At 42.7% G+C, this 15,043-nt stretch overlaps 1 protein-coding gene across 8 annotated transcripts in view; it reads right to left on the minus strand.

Annotated features, from left to right (window-relative positions):
• LOC119654235 overlaps positions 1–15,043 on the minus strand; it is a 277,681-nt gene that overhangs the window by 50,625 nt on the left and 212,013 nt on the right. For all 8 annotated transcript variants that reach the window (XM_038059464.1, XM_038059463.1, XM_038059465.1 and 5 more), the window contains 3 exons: positions 3,752–3,887; positions 3,486–3,689; positions 3,321–3,428 (listed from right to left, as the gene is read on the minus strand). In XM_038059464.1, coding sequence (XP_037915392.1) covers positions 3,321–3,428; positions 3,486–3,689; positions 3,752–3,887 — 448 coding nt within the window. The remainder of the gene's footprint in view (positions 1–3,320; positions 3,429–3,485; positions 3,690–3,751; positions 3,888–15,043) is intronic.

A 15,043-nucleotide genomic window follows, 5' to 3' on the forward strand; every position in this document is an offset into this window, starting at 1 on the left:
CAATGTAGTTATCGGATCCCATAATCTCGTTAAGGAGATGCTGAGGTAGGAAGAAAGTTGGAGCGCAGCAAACGCAATAATAGCCTCAATACAAGAAAAGCTTGAAACTCCGTCATGCTATTAACATAGTATGCTGGACCCAAGCCAAGGTAAAGGAGGAGGGTTTGAGGCAACGTACTCTGTACTATCTGCAGTAAAACAAAAATAAAATGCTGAGATCAGGGAACTCGCAAAAGCTCTTCGGAAAAGGCACATTGATATCTGCGCCTTGCAAGAAACCCGATGGTCTGGTGCCAAAAACTGCGACATTGAACGCGAACGCGGTAAAAATGATTATAAACTTCTCTATTTTGGTAGCCCACACACTCAATAAGGTGTTGGTATTGCCATCTCCGAGGGTTTCCGTGATGCCATTAAAGAAATCGAACGATTCGATAATTGGCTGATAAAGCTCACCATTATATCAGCTGATCGCACTATTCACTTCTTCACCGCGTAGGCACCACAAACAGGTTGACTTGATACCGAGAAAGATACCTTCTGGCAACTTCTTGATTAACAAACTTGTTACGTGCCTGCTGACGACTATATTATCATCGCTGGCGACCTTAATGGCCATGTGGGTGAAAAGGCAGACGGTAACAGATGCCATGGGGGAAAGGGGTACGGAGCGCGCGATGAGGGTGGCGAGCGTATAATAAATTTTGCGGACACCCATGACCTTGTACTTATGAATACAAGGGTCATCAAACGATTGTCTCATCTTCCTTCGTCCTGCGAATTAAGCCACCGATAAAACAGCATGAAGAACGCACTGGCCCGTCGCGCATTACATGATGACGATTTGGTCTCACCAAATCAGATTAGGATGTGTGGATAAAATCGGATTTGTCAAAAGCTGCGGAACTACTGACGCAATACACGCTGCGCGGTCACTTATAGAGAAACACTGTGAGAAGCGTCGCCCTCTTCATGTTGTATTTCTGCATCTAGAGAAAGCGTTTGACCGTGTGCCACACGAACTAATCTGGTATGCTTTACGACAACACTTAGTACCAGAAGAACTCGTGCGCTGGGTTCAATTGCTCTACCACGATCCGAAAAGTAAAGTTCGAAGTGTGGTAGGTGTATCAAAACCGTTTCGTGTGTTTGTTGGTGTTCATCAAGGAAGCGACCTCTCACCACTCCCTTTATTCTTGTTATGGACCTCATCACACGGGATATCCAACGTCCAGCGCCCTACTTTATGCAAATGATGTTTTCCTAGCATCTGATAGCAAAAATGATCACGCGCAACTTAACCAAAAATGGAATGATCGCCTCATGCAACACGGTCTCAGATTGAATCTAAACAAAACTGAATTTTTGACGACCAATCCCCATGAAACAGGCACAATCACTGTCAGCGGCATTGATCTGCCCAGAACTGAGCGATTTAAATACCTCGGGTCAACGCTATCAGCCAATGGAGAACTGCGTTATGAAATTGCTTCACGCATTAACGGAACCTGGATGAAGCGGCGTTTCACAATTGGTCTTTGTGATCAACGAACATCTCAATTCTAAAATTTGCCGCAATGTCGTCCGTCCTGTCGCTCTCTGCGGTTCTGAGTGTTGGCCGACTATAAAAGGCAATGAACGGCGTCTTGCACTAATGGAGACGAAGATGTTTCGTTGGACTAGTGGCATGGCACGTTTTGATCACATCCGAAATGAGGTACTCAGAGGTGACGGTGAGGAAGACCGGGCGGCAACCCTGTCGGCCAAACCAAAACTAAGTCGCCGAGGAGAACCTCCAGAGTGGTGGCACCGGGAGACGCGGTACTTACTTTGGCTTGCCGGCCGTGATGCAGTCGGCGAGTGCTCCAACGGCCTAATCAGAGCGATCAGACTCGAGTCTGCATTCATCTGAAGTGGCAAATTGGTCACGAAACCTCACCAAGGGTATACTGGTACCATGGGAACCGAGATAGCCCCTGGACTCACATACTTCGGGGGAATTCCCATTGTATGTGAGTACAGCTCGGTTATTTGCGGTTGGCCCCCTAGTGGGAGCTTCGTGGGATTTGTTGGTTATGCTCAAGCGAGAAGAGACCTTCGGGCCTCGGCGTGGTGTTGCGTTTCAACATGGGTGCCGTACTCCTTAGTTGGGTAGAGATTTAGGTAGATCTTGCATCCACAAGCATGAATGCTCACGCAATTCGTGCTAACGGGAATTAACTTGCCAAAATTGGTCTGAATATCGAAGTCGATAGTAAACGACCAAAAGGCAGGCTGAAACAACGGTGGCTTAATACGCTGAATGGGGATTTAAAAGCCTCGGGGTTGCACCCAGATCAGGCAATCGATAGAGCCAAATGACGAAACCGATCACGACGAGCCGACCCCGCTTGTGAACGGGACAAAGGCTGAAGAAAAAGAAGAAGACAAGAAAAGCTTGAGAAACTGGCTCGATCCCGGAAGGCATCGCAGATCAGACCCTTCCCCGCGAAGTAATATTTCATGGTGGTCTCGCAGGGATTTGGGCAGAGAAGTGGGGTGGGGTGGTTTTAGTGGTTGAGAATCCCATACCGCGCTGCAACCTGGCGCAGTAATGTTTTCTTAAAATTTCCACCTTCGCTCATAAAAAGTATACATTATTAGGTAATTATTCAATTGTTATTTTGCTAAATTCTATTTGTTTAATAAATTTATGATGAGAACATTTTTACGGATTATTTTTCCGTACCATGAATATTTCAGTTTAGTCCATGGGAATATTAGGCAAAGTCATCGAAAATTTCATTAATTAGAAAAATGTTTGTTTACTTTTCTAACAGAAAGTAATGTAACATTTGCTTCATTTTGACAATGGGCTTAGATAGAGAAATTTGAAAGACAAACAGAAGGTCCTTAATTTCCCCCTCTAACCCTCTTCTGGGAATCTCCTTGTAAATTAATTGAAATTATGTCTGCTTCAAGCATTGAATTGAATTCTTTTGCGTGTGGAATGAATGAAAGTTATGAAAAGTCATTCGTTACGGCTTTAATTAAATTAGACAATCTAACGAAACGAATCTATAGGAGACGAGACGAGATTTTTTTGGAATTATCGTGATGGATATATCAATACTTAAAGATTTTAATGGAGATCATTAATCAAAGTTTTAAGCTTACTTTACTTTGAAATGCGACTTTAAGATTTTTTCTGTGATTTTTATATTAGGTACTTCGGTATCTAGAAACTGAACCCTATCGTGGGTTACACACAAAATATTTGTGACACGTGGACGTGCTACTAAGATAATCCATGTAATTAAATAGTTTTTATTGTATATTACCATTAAACCTTGTTCCAAGTAGCCGGTTCGAAGCTGAATCACAATGTCAAGAAGAAAAACGATATCACTAATGCCATCACAAGAAAACCACAGATTTGGTACGAGTTCCTACAAAAACAATCAACAGTTAACAGCTAATCAACCTAACTCAGTTCTAATCCTTACCCGTAACTCAGGAAAGCTTTGCCGGACAATCAAAGTCCACAGATTATACAGAACACATATAGTTAACGCCATTAACCAATAAAAATAAAAATTCTCGTCTGGATTAACAACAGTTCTACGTTTTCGAAGGTATCGATTTCGCCTTTTTCCACTATTGTCGTGTTCTCCGCCAGCACTCTCACTTCCCGTATCTTCGATTGTTTCCTAACAGGACCAAGAAGATTATTGCCAATTGGATAAGATGAGCTACCAGAAAAGGAACTTACTTGCGTTTCAGGTATCTGTCGAGTAGAGAACCGCTTCAGAAACGAATCCTCTCGCTTCAGAGGCGGTTTCTTTTGAATAGCCGATGATATCTGCACGGTAGTTCGGAGCTTCATCCATCGCTGATTCGATTTCGTCCTGTAGATTGAAAAAAATGTATTATATCTGTACCAACAAGATTTTTATGTAAAAGAAAACATCAATCAAACTGGAATCCCTAAAAAATGAGAAATATTTCAAACGAAGCAAGCATATTTTAGATAAATATGATTGTGGCGGTAAATTTGGATTGTACTCGTATGTTTTCGAAAAGTATCTTATTTTTCGCTAAAATTTGATTTAAACCAGCAGAAGAACAACCATGCTTGCTTCATTTATTTTCAAAAGAATTTTAACTTTTTCAACGGAAATCAATAAAAGTGATGACTACGAAATGAAATTGTGATTATAATGTTACAGCTCTACCGCACTACCAATATGTATACGAGTACACATCCATTTGTAGATACATTTTCCACTACGGTTGCCAAATATCACACCAATCTACGCTACGCTACTACAGTGCAAAGTCCAACAACTACTCTCTACGCTTTCTATTGTACTGAACGAAATTAAAATGCTCTAGTGTAACAGTTGCAAACTAGTGAACAGGAGCAAGTCACAATAGAAATGGATCATTTTCGTATTTAAGCCGGTGATGCTTGGAACGAGAGGACCACTTCACAGTCGCCCTGAAATCCCCGGCAGGAATACGCATATATTGTGTGTTACGAGTATAATATGTCCTAGAAGAACCCTTTTAACAAGTCCTATCGTTCTGTTTGGTGAATGCAACAAGTTACACTTGAGTCCCATAAACTCAATTGTCTAGTCCTTGGCAATTTCGTAGTCTTTAAAGTAGAGTTTGCCATTGTCAGAAGTAATTTTGGACACCTAAAACGGTAGCTTAAATCCATCCTGGGGAGGTTCCGCAATAAGTGAATTACTGCATGCAATTATATACATTTGAATATAGTACATTAGTATCTTGGAGTGTGCAATCCAAATTTGTATCTGAGGAGCACCTTTTTATTCGTGGGAAGCAATAGTGAAATGCATTATCTAAACATATTCGAAACCATTGCTCGAATGTAAAATAAATATAGTATTAGTAGTATATATATAGTATTTATACATGATTGTTTTACAGCGCTAAGTGAGAAAAACGCTTACTTATATTAATTAATTAATTTATCACACAATAAACGTATGTCCTGAAATGTCACTAACGTTACTAAGATATCGGAACCGGATGTATTTGGAGGGCTAGGTTTCGTAGAGATGCACCGTTGTGATTTTTTTCAGATTTTCAGTTGGATAGGTTCTGAGAACGAGACCTGTTACACTTTTTGGGGGTCATATTTTGAACCCTCACTTCCCTATGTTTCATCCAATATCAAATATGAAACCAGTTTCGAAAAGAATTAATTGAGCCCTTTAATTTGATACCCCACATGGCCACATTTTATGAAAAAAATGTTGCACTCTCCATTCACATGTATGGGGAGTCCCCCTTAAACTTAACACAAAATGGCGCCACTTGCTGCATGTAAAGGGAACAACAGATCAAGAGGCAAAAACTAGTTTTGCTCCCGAAGCCGAATAAGCACCCAGGACACCCATCATCATACCGACCGATTTGCCTTATCGACACGGCAGGAAAGATGCTCGAAAGGGTCATCTACAACAGACTGCTCCCTATCATGGAATATAAGGATAGACTATCGGAGCGACAATTTGGATTTCGTTAAGCCCACTCAACGATCGGCGCCGTAGACGTTGTTTTGAAGCTGGCTCGGGACGCGATGTCGTCTGAAAAATGCTGTGCCGTGGTGACGTTGGACATCAAAAATGCGTTCAATTCCACAAGCTGGGAGTGGATAAAAAGCTCACTGGATAAAACGGGTGTCCCTAGTTATTTGACTAAGCTCCTCAACAGTTACCTTTCGGAGAGGACACTTTAATACGACACGGATGAGGGATCCAAGCAGTACACCGTCACCGCAGGAGCACCACAGGGCCCAGTGTTGTGTCCTCTCCTGTGGAACGTCATGTACAATGGGGTCCTTCTCCTTCCCGTGCCAAAGGAGGCAACGATAATCGGATGATCTAGCTGTGGCTGTCGTCGCGAAACAACCTGAAGACGTTGAAGTGTACGCTGACGAAACCATTAGTGCCATAAAAGCGTGGCCTGGGCCTGAGGACCCGGAGCATATTATGTTCCATTGTTCACGATTTTTCTCAGAAAGGAGGAGTCTGGAAGACTCCCTGAAAACCAACCTAAGCCCGCAGAACATCGTCGGGGAAATGTTGAAGTCGGAGGGAAATTGGTGTGCGGTGAACTCTGCAATCAAAAGAATACAGCAGGAACTTGGAAGAGCGGAGCGCGCAAGGAGGACGCGAAGAACGGAAGGCTTGGTCGCTTAAAGCGCAGTCTACCTCGCGAAGTAATGCTTTGCGGCGGTCCCACGGGGAAGGCAAACGTAGAAAGTGGGGGTGGGCGTGGGAATCCCACACGCTGTTGTAACCTGGCGCGGTAGAGTCTTTGTAAGATTTCCACCTCCATCCATAAAAAAAAGACAGACAGACAGACGGACAGACAGACTTCGACTCGATTCTAATAAGGTTTTGTTTCACACAAACCCTTAAAAAAATCATAAAATCGTGATAGAGGGCTCCAGATCGGTAGTAACTGAAGTGTATTGAATATGCGCGCAATATTTTCCATGAACATTTTCGCTAGGTCCGGTAGGTCCGTTCATTAACGCTCGGTCAGAAGTTGAACCGGAAATCTCTTTCGATCGCTAACCGAAATCTCGGCGAATTTTTGCATAGATTTACAACTGTAGATAAAACTTGGGGGCATCATTACACACAGAACAGAAAGAGATAAACCCTCACTGGTAAATACTCCGCAAAGATGAAGTATAAATAACAGTGCATGAAACGACCATATCTGGCGAAAAATGAACTTTGGTTACTCCATGACAACGCACCCGCCCATCCATCGATCGTTGTAATAACTTAAATCAAATAGCCCAAGTTCGAATTGTCCTCCCATTTCACATATTTACAAGATTTAGTCACCAGCGACCATCATTTGTTTCCTAACCTCAAAAAACTAAACACTTCAGGTATGAAAGATTTTGTGTATTGCTTATATAAGCATATATGAATGTGAATTTGTCCCATTTGCTCTTAGCTCGTAATGTTTATGCATTTGTTTTGTCAAACCATTCATGGTCTATAGAGTATGCAAGAAATTTGCACAGAAGTGACAACTTTGATCTCTGTTAACACTAAACTTGCCAGTATTATGGTCCATAGAATAGCCTATATCATTGTCAAGGTTGTCGATACTAAACTTAAGGGGGGTTCCTAGTCAATTTCCAATGGTAATATGGTAATACATTGTTATTAACGTTATTTAAACAGGTATCGGTATGAGGAGTATTTTGAGGCCTAAGTACCATGAGCATCATAATTATTTTCAGATATTTGGGTGGGTAGTTTCTGAGAACGGATCGTTGAAGTAGCTGATCCCTTTCTTTTCCCTTTAGAGAGATCTTTCATGACTATACTTGTTGAAAAACATTTAACAACCCCCTTTTGGATATATGGCCACCCCCGTTAAACTCAACTTGTAACTATGTTACTCTCTGCATGTAATGGGATGCACGGAGTAACTCTTTCTGAGATAAAAGGTGACTGACAGACAGACAAACTTCAGATTACATGTGAAGGGTGCAGCAACCAAGGTATATAACATCGGAGCGCTGGTTGCGAGAATGCTACCAAATATAGGTGGCCCAAGGCCGAGTCGTCCACTCCTTATTTCGAAGGTAGTCAATTCGATCCTACTGCATGCAGCCTCAGTATGGGCAGATGCACTGAAAAATATAGCAAATAAGAGAAAGATTGGAGTTGCGTATCGCATAAGTGTACCCCGAACATGCTGCGCTTACAGAACAATATCCAATGAAGCAGCTTGCCCGATAGCAGGAATGGTCGCGATTGAGATTCTCGCGGCTACCCTAGCCTTGCCACTTTACCATCGAGCGTATCTCACCGGAGAATCTCCTGCCCGTTAGCGACAGTTCGAAACATATGGTGAAAACAAAGGGCATATGGATCGAAGTCGAAAAGGTGATTGCAGCCATCGCTAAGAAGCTTAGGCGGGAAGAAGTCAACCGGAAGAATAAAAGCGAGAGAAACACGAACGTTAACATCCATGATGAGGCCGAAAACTTTCTTTTTCCGTATCAGGCCGAAAACTTTTCACCCTGCCCTCGTAACATATATGGGAATTTCTCTGTTCCTCTTTCCTTGAGTGAAAGGAAAGTTCATTAATTACTTCCTTAGCTTTGGTGTACATTCTACGCTACGAATGTGATATATACAGCGCAAATATTACCATACTAATAAGTAATATTTAGTAATATCCGCCGACGGTAATAGGTGATGTTGATGGTGGTACGATTAGGGTAGTGAAGGTTTGTAATATTATTTTGTAATGTCATTTTCCTTAAATAGTGGTGTAACGTCACATAACCTAGTATGGTGATGTTTCACGCATTTCTAATCGGCATGTGGTACAGTCAGCTGTTAACTAGCCATCGCTCATTTCTTCATCTTTAGCCTCTGTTCTGTTTGGAAGCTCGCTGACTCGTCTTGATCGATTGCGCCATTTTGTTCTGTCAAACGCCTGATCTGTAGTCGCGCGGTTTTCAAATTACTATCCAGCGTTGTTTCGGCTGGCATTTTGGCCATTTTCTATCGACTTCGATGGTTACACCAATCTTGGCAAGTAAATTTTTGTTAGCGCGAATTACGTGGCCATACCATCGTAGACGCCTCTCTCGCAATGTGTGCCGCTCCTACACTCGGCTGAAGGAGCAACACATTAGATGCCTGTCTAAGTGAAGCGGCCAAGATAAATCACTTACTGATAGTATACCTGACGAGAGGGGGCGGAAAAGTGGGGATTCCCCCCGGGCCTGGAGTTTTTTCAAAAGTATAATTTTCCTGTTAGGCCACTATAATTTTTACCCTAGGTAATATTTTTTTGCATAATATTTAATAAGGGCTCGGATTTCCTTCCAAGTCAACTTCTGCGTGAAATAAAGCAGTTGGGTAGGGACGAAGTCGGCACCGAACTGCCACAAGCGTACTAATTGCGAAACAAATGGATTCGATTTTAACATTATACCATAAATATGATCATCCGTGGCTTGCACCTATGTGATAAAGGCGATTATCCAGTTAGGCTTTTCCGATGCCACTGATATATTTTTTCCTAGAAAACAATGTGTTAGCTCGCACATTTTCAGTCAAATTTCAATAAGGCGAAGTGTGTCAAAACGCTCCTGAATACGCTTGTATTTTAAAATAAAGTAAGGTAACATTATGTGAAAACTGTTATAGGATTGGGCACGCACATATATAGACAGGAGAAATGTATGATATTCTATATCATGGTCTATGCTATCACAAAATATTATGAATTTAGGATGAACTTTAGGGGGCTTTACAGGAAATTTATAGAATATGGTACTATACTATTATTAGGTTAATTTGAGCATAAGAGGAATAAAGTTAGGGTGCAGACTCTGGACACCCAATACCAGCGGGTTTGGGAGTGGGCCCCGGGCCGCCAATATCCAACGACCGCAGTGCCTAAGCATTGGGAACTTTGGCTGCTGTTACATCTAATGTTATAGTAAGCGCCAGGGAGGGAATAGAACTGGGTCCATCGACGGACCCATTCAAAGAAGCTCACTTCTTCGCAAATCCCCGCCTATATGGGCGGCAACCCCCGCGGCCGTGCTGTACCCCCAGTGGCTAATGAGTAGCGGGAGGATACAAGAAGCAAAAACTTTCACGCCAAACCACCCGAGCGATGTGCCTTTATTGCACTGGGTATCAAGCTTATATAGCTTTGTGTATTCATCAAGGAGTCTCGGAATATTCACCAGAACATAATGGCCAGCGCAAAAGGTATCCTACGTTAAATGAAAGAAGAGTGAAGGTGTCGAGCCAAAAAGTGAATCAGATGACACAAGTGATGCCTGTTCAAAACACGAGAGTAGAGAAACCAGGGACGAGGTTGCGAGAACAGCTCAATGAATCAACATGGCAGTAAACCCTAAGAGAAAAAAGGGTCCAATTTTCAAAAAAATGGAGAAGGTGAGGAGGACACCTGAAGCTGCCGGGAAAACTAACGAAGCCGCGATCCCGGGAAAAGGACCGTAACGGTACACTACAGTACATCGTAGGAGGCAATACGGTCAGCATTGCGCCACCCAAAATTATTATCCTGATTTGACTCAGGTACTCTTTCACAGCTTAGGCGACTGGTATGCGACATTCAGTTACAATAACAAATCCCTCTGCCTCCAGTGAGATTGAGCCTTCCGGACACACAAAGGTCATAGAAGCTGCGAAAACAAATCACCTTTTTTGGATAGCATCCGCAACAAAACGCAGTAGACAAAATAGTGCCGAACATATATGGTTACCACAATATTAACTACATTTTAAAGAAGGAGCATTTACATACATAGTGCAAGAAGCAACCTCGATGTGAAGAAATCCAAGAAATGGAACAAAACAAAATACTACAATTCCTAATCAAATTGGGCGGGCGGATGTATCTGGTGCCAATCATTGCAGCTCTTTCAATCGATAGGATTCTGTTCTGCAATTCAGATAAAGCGCCGAAATCGTACAAACCACATGCGCGTCCCACAAAGGCCTTTCCTAGGCCCATCCTTGGCAGGTCTTCCCTACTGGCGTGACCATTTGTTTGGCGGATGACGTTGGATTGGCAGTTTTGAACGTCGGAAGTATTTAGGCATAATGATCGATCAGAAGTTAAATTCAAAATCACATGTGGAGTATACAGAATCCAAAGCATTTAACACCGGAAATCGAAGGTCGAGCTGCTACATTTTTAATTCTAAGGTGGTCAGCCCGATCCTATTATATACAATAAACGTGAGGTAGGAGCTAATGGTAGCTTCGGAAAAAAAAACAAAAGATAGCCAGTAAACCGAATTTGGTAATTTTTATTTTTTACATGAAACCTTAGAAAATAATCAATCTCGTTTTTGGAGGAATTAATGGATTTCAACGTAATGTTGATGATGCAATTGTGTCAATTTTCCATTTTCGAATAATTAAACTTGTATCATCATCATCATCAACGGCGCAACAACCGGTATTCGGTCTAGGCCTGCCTTAATAAGGAACTCCAGACATCCCGGTTTTGCGCCGAGGTCCACCAATTCGATATCCCTAAAAGCTGTCTGGCGTCCTGGCCCACGCCATCGCTCCATCTTAGGCAGGGTCTGCCTCGTCTTCTTTTCCTACCATAGATATTGCCCTTATAGACTTTCCGGGTGGGATCATCTTCATCCATACGGATTAAGTGACCCGCCCACCGTAACCTATTGAGCCGGATTTTATCCACAACCGGACGGTCATGGTATCGCTCATAGATTTCGTCATTGTGTAGGCTACGGAATCGTCCATCCTCATGTAGGGGGCCAAAAATTCTTCGGAGGATTCTTCTCTCGAACGCGGCCAAGAGTTCGCAATTTTTCTTGCTAAGAACCCAAGTTTCCGAGGAATACATGAGGACTGGCAAGATCATAGTCTTGTACAGTAAGAGCTTTGACCCTATGGTGAGACGTTTCGAGCGGAACAGTCTTTGTAAGCTGAAGTAGGCTCTGTTGGCTGACAACAACCGTGCGCGGATTTCATCATCGTAGTTGTTATCGGTTGTGATTTTCGACCCTAGATAGGAGAAATTGTCAACGGTCTCAAAGTTGTATTCCCCTATCCTTATTCTTGTTCGTGCTTGTGTTTGACCAGTGCGGTTTGATGTTGTTGGTTGATTCGTCTTCGGTGCTGACGTTGCCACCATGTATTTTGTCTTGCCTTCATTGATGTGCAGCCCAAGATCTCGCGCCGCCTGCTCGATCTGGATGAAGGCAGTTTGAACGTCTCGGGTGGTTCTTCCCATGATGTCGATATCGTCAGCATAGGCCAGTAGTTGGGTGGACTTGAAGAGGATCGTACCTCTTGCATTCACCTCAGCATCACGGATCACCTTCTCGAGGGCCAGGTTAAAGAGGACGCATGATAGCGCATCCCCTTGTCGTAGACCGTTGTTGATGTCAAATGGTCTTGAGAGTGATCCTGCTGCTTTTATCTGGCCTCGCACATTGGTCAGGGTCAGCCTAGTCAGTCTTATTAATTTCGTCGGGATACCGAATTCCCTCATGGCCGTGTACAGTTTTACCCTGGCTATGCTATCATAGGCGGCTTTAAAGTCGATGAACAGATGGTGCAACTGTTTTCCATATTCCAACAGTTTTTCCATCGCCTGCCGCAGAGAGAAAATCTGATCTGTTGCTGATTTGCCTGGAGTGAAGCCTCTTTGGTATGGGCCAATGATGTTCTGGGCGTATGGGGCTATCCGGCCTAGCAAGATAGTGGAGAATATCTTATAGATGGTACTCAGCAACGTGATACCTCTATAATTGCTGCACTGTGTGATATCTCCCTTTTTATGTATGAGACAGATTATGCCTCGCTGCCAATCGTCAGGCATTGATTCGCTGTCCCATACCTTGAGCACAAGTTGATGAACCACTTGGTGTAACTGGTCGCCTCCATATTTAACCAATTCGGCTGTAATTCCATCGGCTCCTGGCGACTTATGATTTTTTAGCCGATGAATTGCACGGACTGTTTCTCCTAAACTTGTATCCATCCACTTTATAGTAAGTTTTGCGTAAAGATCTTTCAGCATTCAACCTATAGACGACTTGAAGCGTCACGTTCATCCCTCGTGCCGTACATTTTGTGAAAAAGCCGAAGGAAACATTGCCATTGTTGACAATTTCATTTGAAAGTTTTGTTCAAATATGAAGCGCACTTAGTATTAGTTACGCCAATAAATAGTTTTGCCGCATCTGAAGCGATGGTAATCCACAAGCCATTGTCGATGCACCCTTCCATCCAGAAAAAGCCACCATTCGATGCGGTTTATTTGTTCAAAAACGGTGAGCATTACAGATACGTGCTTACTATGTTTTTCGTACCCCAATTAGAAGCCATTGGTGACATGTGGTTTCAGCAGAAGAGCGCCACAAGCCACAGAGTTAGCAATGGAATTAATTTAATGAATGAAACCTTTGACAAACCATTATTTCTACAAAATGGACCTGTTAACTGGCTGATTCGTTTAGATTATTTTTTCTGCTGCGAAAAGTGAGTGAAAATCGAACCTCAAGATTGCGCCCTGTATGGAGCAGTCGCGACGGTCACATCCTTGAAATCATATTCAGACATTGATGCCATTATGATACCATCTGTCAAATTATGACAATTCTATGAATTTTGAAAACATTTTATTTGAATTTAAAGTTGTCTGCCTCTGAAGAAACACATTATATTTCTATAAGCTAGATTGGCGAAATACCCGTATGTGAATGAAGAAATACCACGCTGTGCGGTACTCGTTCAAAACTTCCTCGACGCTATTCACTTACTTCTCTGTAGACAAATTTTATTTCATTTGGAGGTCGATCTAAACTACTGGCCTTCTTCTTCTTTTTCTTCAGCCTTTGTCCCGTTCACAAGCGGGGTCGGCTCGTCGTGATCGGCTTCGCCATTTGGCTCTATCGAATGCCTGATCTGGGTGCAATCTCGAGGCTTTCAAATCCCCGTCCAGCGTATCAAGCCACCGTTTCTAAACTACTGGCCTATGCTGACGATATCGACATCATGGGAAGAACGACCCGAGACGTACAAACTGTCTTCATGCAGATCGAGCAGGCGGGGCGAGATTTTGGGCTGCACATCAATGAAGGCAAGACAAAGTATATGGTGGCAACGTCAGCACCAACAACATCAAACCGCACTGGTCAAACGGGAAGAGTAAAGATAGGAGAATGCAACTTTGAGACCGTTGATAATTTGTCCTATTTAGGGTTGAAAAACACAACCGACAACAGCTACGATGATGAAATCCGCGCACGGTTCTTGGCAGCCAACATAGTCTATTTCAGCTTACAAAAACTGTTCCGCTCGAAACATCTCACCATAGGGTCAAAGCTCTGACTGTACAAGACAATCATCTTGTCAGTCCTCATGTATACCTCGGAAACTTGGGTTCTTAGCGAGAAAAATTGCGAACTCTTGGCCGCGTTGGACAGAAGCATCCTCCAAAGAATGTTTGGCCCCCAACATGAGGATGGACGATTCCGTAGCTGACATAACGACGAAATCTATGAGCGATATCATGACCGTTAGGTTGTGGATAAAATCCGGCTCAACCGTATGGATGAGGATGATTCAGCCCGCAAAGTCTGTAAGGACAATATCTATGGTAGAAAGAGAAGACGAGGCAGTCCCTGCCTGAGATGAAGGGATGGCGTAGGTCAGAACGACAGACAGCTTTTAGGGATATCGAATTGGTGGACCTTCGGCGCAAATCCTGGATGCCTGGAGTTCCTTATTAAGGCAGACCTAGATCGGATATCGGTTGTTGCGCCCTTGATGATGATGATGAAACTCCTTTTAACTTGGCTTGAAAATTGTTCTTTTATTTGGAATCTATGATCCCCTGTGTTAACTATTCCATCCTCTACATAGTTTCAGTTCCCTTGACTGACAATAATGCAAAAACCCGTTGATATTTGCCGTTTATTTTTCAAACTCTAGAATAGCCTGATGGAATGTTTCACATACATTTTACAATCCTATACGAATCGTGGACTTCTTCGCACCGGATTTCACAGAACTCCAAACCTATTTGCACTTTCCGATTCTGAGACTACCTTACAAAGCCTTACAACTTCCTTCCTGAAACTCTCTTTTCATAATTTAAAACATTGGTAAGTATTTACTTTCACCTCCCTCTGAGGTTTAGTGTCCTCAATTCTTATTTATGTTTGTGGTATATTGATTCTGTTTATTACCCTTAATAAACAGTCGAACATCAACAACAGCCAAAATGGTAAACAAATATTTCAGTTCAATTTCGCAATGCAGGCATATTACATACCGTTGATACATCTTCTATGAAAAATAAGCCTTTGTATTAACGTATGTAATTATTTGGGGAGACGCTGACTCTACACTCAGCACTCTAAAGTCTTACAAGAAAGACGTAAGTAAAGCTATTCAATGAATCAGATGGATTCACGTAAATCTATTCCAAGGCGGGCATGGGAAAGTGTTTC

This window comes from Hermetia illucens, chromosome 4 (genome assembly GCF_905115235.1).
Source record: "Hermetia illucens chromosome 4, iHerIll2.2.curated.20191125, whole genome shotgun sequence".
Classification (NCBI taxonomy): Eukaryota; Metazoa; Arthropoda; class Insecta; order Diptera; family Stratiomyidae; genus Hermetia; species Hermetia illucens.